Raw genomic sequence first — 4,681 nt, 5'->3', positions numbered from 1 at the left:
CAGGGCACGTACATAGCTATCTGAAAACATCACTGCACCCTGCCTTGGTACTCGTTTAAAGAATCCTCATCTTTGATGCAAACAGTGGGCTAAGGGTGCCACAGTGCCTTGATGAGTGGATGTCAAGCCTTAGATAATGCCCACATGAAATGCTGCACCTCCCTTGATTAAAAAAAAAAAAATCCAATGAATGAAAATAATGGTTCGTGGACTGTAAGTGGAAAAGATTAGAAGAAGATGGACTTTCTCCAACCAGGAAATGAGGTGGTGTTAACTGACTTGTTCAGTGATTTTCAGCATAATCCTCATTTGCTTACCTAAAGAGCGAAGTATTCCTTATAGTCGGAGCTCTTTTTTGAAATAGGACGGCAGATGGTGACCCCAGAAAGCTATTATGTTAAATGTCACTCCCCCCCCAAATAACTGACTTCACAAAGCTGTCCCCAGATCTGCACTTTTACAGAAATTGAGTTGTACATTGTAAAACATTGCCCTCTGTAAATCAAGTCCAAGCATAAGCCCGGTTTTGCAACTCATCTGACACTGCAGGTTCCCTCTATGGATGGACATGAGCACTCACCAGGATACATTGTTCTGTGTAGTGACCAATAGAAATGTTACTGCAGCTCCATTCATTCATACAGATAAATTAGGCCTGTCACACATTAGCAGGGTTCTAATTTCTAAAAGAAGAATGTTAATGTATTTATGTTCAATTTTAGTGCTTGCCAATCTCCAGCAGTCTATTTCAGCTGCTTCCTGTCTCCATACACTCCATCAATAGCATTTATCAGGGCACATTTGGTGATGGTGAAAACATTGGACTCTGCATATGAAAATGTGTTGAAAAACTTGTAGTCTCTGTAAAAAGCCTGGTGACAATACAGGAGCACAATTGGGAGTGTTACCACCCTATAGTACATGTTGCCTGCACCTTCATGGCAGAATTACTGGAGATTAATTATAGTGAAAGCAGCAAAATGTATAATGATTTTAGAAATAACTACATCTAAAAAGTCATATGAGATGTCATTGGGGGAAAATGTAAAGTTAACAATTTCAAAATGTGTGCTCATGGATGTTACAATTTGAGAACTCTAAAAAGGAATTGTTAGCTCCGCTTTGTTCCTAATTCCTGACATGACCTTCTATTGGCTGGTATAAGTAAATATGTATACAGCTGAATATTCAGTGCACAGCATGTGTGTCTTTGTGATATGTCTCTCAGTCTGTGAGAAGGCTGCATGTACTACACTTGTTTTGTGAAATAAAATCTATACAGTTGTCACTTTGATGTCTGATTGATACAATTACATCTCAGTAGTTCTGTGAGCAGGGCTCAGCACTAGGTCATACAAAAGTCTTTGGGAGGAGAGGGGAGTGTGTTGCTCTGTGTAGAGTTGCCAAGTAACTACTAAGTAGCCTCCAAGTAGACAAAAACATTCCTCCATTCCTGTCAAAGCAACTTCTCACACCCAGCAGATCCTAGGGCAGACGACTCTGCAAATGTCAACAAGAATTTTAAACGTTACCTGTTTATAGAGGTATGTAAGAAAACTTCCATGGTCCCCCCAAACTCCCAAGTCATTACCAAGCTCACCCATTTATATGTGTTTTAATGCAAATCTCTAATTGTAATGCACCTCTGTTTTTAATGCACAAAGGTGTTGCTTGGAACGCAGAGATGAACAGCCAGTTCCTTCACTTAAATGAAAAAACGCCCAGTGTGACTTCAGCTGCCCAGTCACACAAGGATGGTTTTGAAGGAGCCCCGCATCTAGGGGAACCCATTGAGAACAGGCTTAGTATAAAGGATTTTACTACAATTCAAAACCTATTCAAGGTAAGGTAAAACAATATACATTAATATGAAGATATTTTTTATGCCTGTAAGCCTCTTTGAAATGTAAATTGAATAAATTACGTTTGTACATGATCTTATTACAAGGATGGACAGTTTGAAATGCCATAGAAGTGATTTCCCTCCAGCACACAGTACAAGTACACATTTTCTATTAATGTACCCTGGTGGGGTTATTAATACTTCTTGTGCTGTCTGTGTCCTGGTGGGGTGATTTTCCTTCACTTTCTGTCCAAAAACACAAAAGAAGCGAAAGACAATCCCCAAAGTTTGGGGACATTTTCTCCTGGGTGGCTGTCACCAAATCCTTTAGAAGAATAACCCTTTTATCTCTTATTCCATAAAGAGACAAAGAAAACATGTTCCAGAAAATGTTCCAGGAGATATCTCTTTTTTTATGCAAGTGGAGAGCTGGTGTGATAATAGCAATTTTGGATGTTGCTACTCCTATTGTGGAAGTTGCTTGGACCCCTGTGGGGGATTTCTCTTGGAGAATATTTCAGTTTCCACACAGAACTAGCAGATAATCACACTATGGGCTCTATTTATAAAACAGCAAATCTGGCATTCCTCAAACATTCCCTTGTGAGAATCTTCCAGGTCCATGGCAGTAATGGATTCCCACTAGGAAATGCTTGAGGGAATGTCATTCGCTGTTTTATAAATAGAACCCTATGTTCTGACCCCAATGATCAAAAGAAAAAAAAAAGTTGTGATTGGCAGAGTCACCTAAGTAGAAAAAACGATGGTCCAGATTTTTATATAATGGCGAGAGACAATTAAAAATTATCATCAACCTATTTAGTGGCACTTTAGTGGCCACCTCTTCAGGATTCATGTAGCATACACTAGGTTTTAAATCAAAATAAAAAAAGTAATATATATAAACGCATGTGCATGCAGCTAAACATTTATATGTAAATATACACCTACATACACATGTACATATGTATGTAGGTATATAATGTGCATATATATATATATATATATATGTATGTGTATACATTTGGGTAGTGGTGTACATGTACATGTGATGTACATGTTGGTATGCATACATGTATGTAGGTGTATATTTTTACTGCAAGCACATTTGTACTAAGGCAAAATTCTAGTAGCTCATAAAAATCTCCTTTCATTAATACTTTATTGTGATTTTAAAACCTAGTGTACACTAAACTAACCTTGTTAACCCCACTAAAGTGCTACTAAACATGTTATTGGCGATTTTTAATTGTGGATAGCAGATTTTAAATACAAATCTGTTATCCACATTATTGACATTTTGGAAACTTACCAAGTCCTTTCTGTAGGGTACACAGGAAGGCTCCGACAACAAGGCTGGAGAGAATACACTTTCATCAGTGAAGCTGGGAGATCCAACAAGCCTGGAATGGATCTGGTCCAGGACTTAAAACATTTGCTAACAAATCAATTAGTTTTAGAAAATCTATTCCAGGTTTGTGTGATTACCCAGGTTCACTGATAAAAGTGTATCCTCTCCAGTCTTGGAGAGTTTTAAAAAATCAGGCCCAATGTGTTGGATTTAGAAAAAGCTTTACCTCGGGTAGTAGTCTTTATTGGAGCAGAAGTATTAATGTAAATGCATATGATAGGTTGCACTGAGCAATCAGTTATGGGGAAGTTTGTTTCAAAGGTTAGCTACAGTCCTGTGGACTTTACACATCCTAATAATATTTGCAACTGTTGTCACTGAAATATTACGTTTCTTGAAAATGGTCCTACAGCTTTCACCTTTAACATGATTCTATATAATTTTCTTTCTGGTCTCCTCAGACAACTCTCACCTTTGCCTTTTCTGGTCTATATTCTGTTTGGGACATATGGTAATGCCAAGTAGCACCTAAATACTTTCTCTGCATTTAAATAGGCTGAATGGCTAATTGTACAATTAGAGATTATGATTCTAATTAAAGAAAACAGCTAATTAGTAAAATAATTCTAATCCAAATATTTATGATCTTTTCTTGGGGTACCAACAAATGAGTGCAGGTCGTTATAGAATATCTTTGTAAAATAATGCAATACTTTATCTCTTTTCACTCGCTTTGCTTTTCTCAATGACACATAAAAGGAATGCAGGTATGGGAAAGGAGGGAAATGATAAGGGGGAGGTTATACCATGGGGCTATGAAGAAATTCACTTGGCTTATGACTTCCAAGGGTCCAGGTGACAATGACGATGACTGCTAAATAACAATGACGTAGTGAGGTATGGTATCTTCAAGAAATGGAATAAAATGCTAAAAAAAAGTCAGCTTTTATAAGACACCAACGTGCACAAGTCTGATAGAAGTTAAAATATGTTTTGCATTATTTATGCGGTATTTCTTCCATCTGGCAGAACTGGTCTAACCGTGTTAGCAATGTGAGCAGTAGATACGTTAGGAATAATATTTTACCTTGCATATCATTTGCTTCACATGTCAGAAAAATAAGCATAATGTTATAGAAATAACCCTAATGAAACCATAGGTCAAAGTATGTACCTAGGAGGATGCTATGTATGCGAACAGTAAAAATATATCAGATAAGCTTGCCATGACATGTTAAATATTAATTTCAGCATTCATTTTATGGAAGACAAGCTGTACAGGTGATAAATAGCTATATCTATGAGGATGCATTTTTCAAATCATTCCATAAAGCACTATGACCGTTCATACAATAATATCAAAATATACTAATTACATGTATGAGCAGCATTAATGTGGAGCATTGTTTTATATGTTTCCAAACATCTTCAGCACCTTGTCTATAAAAGACTCACTGACTATCTGAGCACCCACTCTCTCCTTGACC

At 37.2% G+C, this 4,681-nt stretch overlaps 1 protein-coding gene across 1 annotated transcript in view; it reads left to right on the top strand.

Moving 5' to 3' along the window:
• The first annotated feature begins 1,460 nt into the window (after nucleotides 1–1,460).
• The window catches only part of WDR49 (WD repeat domain 49), a 55,268-nt gene continuing 52,047 nt past the window's right edge, over nucleotides 1,461–4,681 (top strand). Inside the window, exons 1-2 of the mRNA XM_072408056.1 lie at nucleotides 1,461–1,544; nucleotides 1,665–1,843. Of these exons, the coding sequence (XP_072264157.1) occupies nucleotides 1,685–1,843 (159 nt within the window). The 5' untranslated portion in view covers nucleotides 1,461–1,544; nucleotides 1,665–1,684. The remainder of the gene's footprint in view (nucleotides 1,545–1,664; nucleotides 1,844–4,681) is intronic.

Source organism: Pyxicephalus adspersus, chromosome 4, assembly GCF_032062135.1.
Source record: "Pyxicephalus adspersus chromosome 4, UCB_Pads_2.0, whole genome shotgun sequence".
NCBI lineage: Eukaryota > Metazoa > Chordata > Amphibia > Anura > Pyxicephalidae > Pyxicephalus > Pyxicephalus adspersus.
The sequence above is the reverse complement of the archived record's forward strand: the minus strand, read 5'-3'. Positions and strand labels throughout refer to the sequence as shown.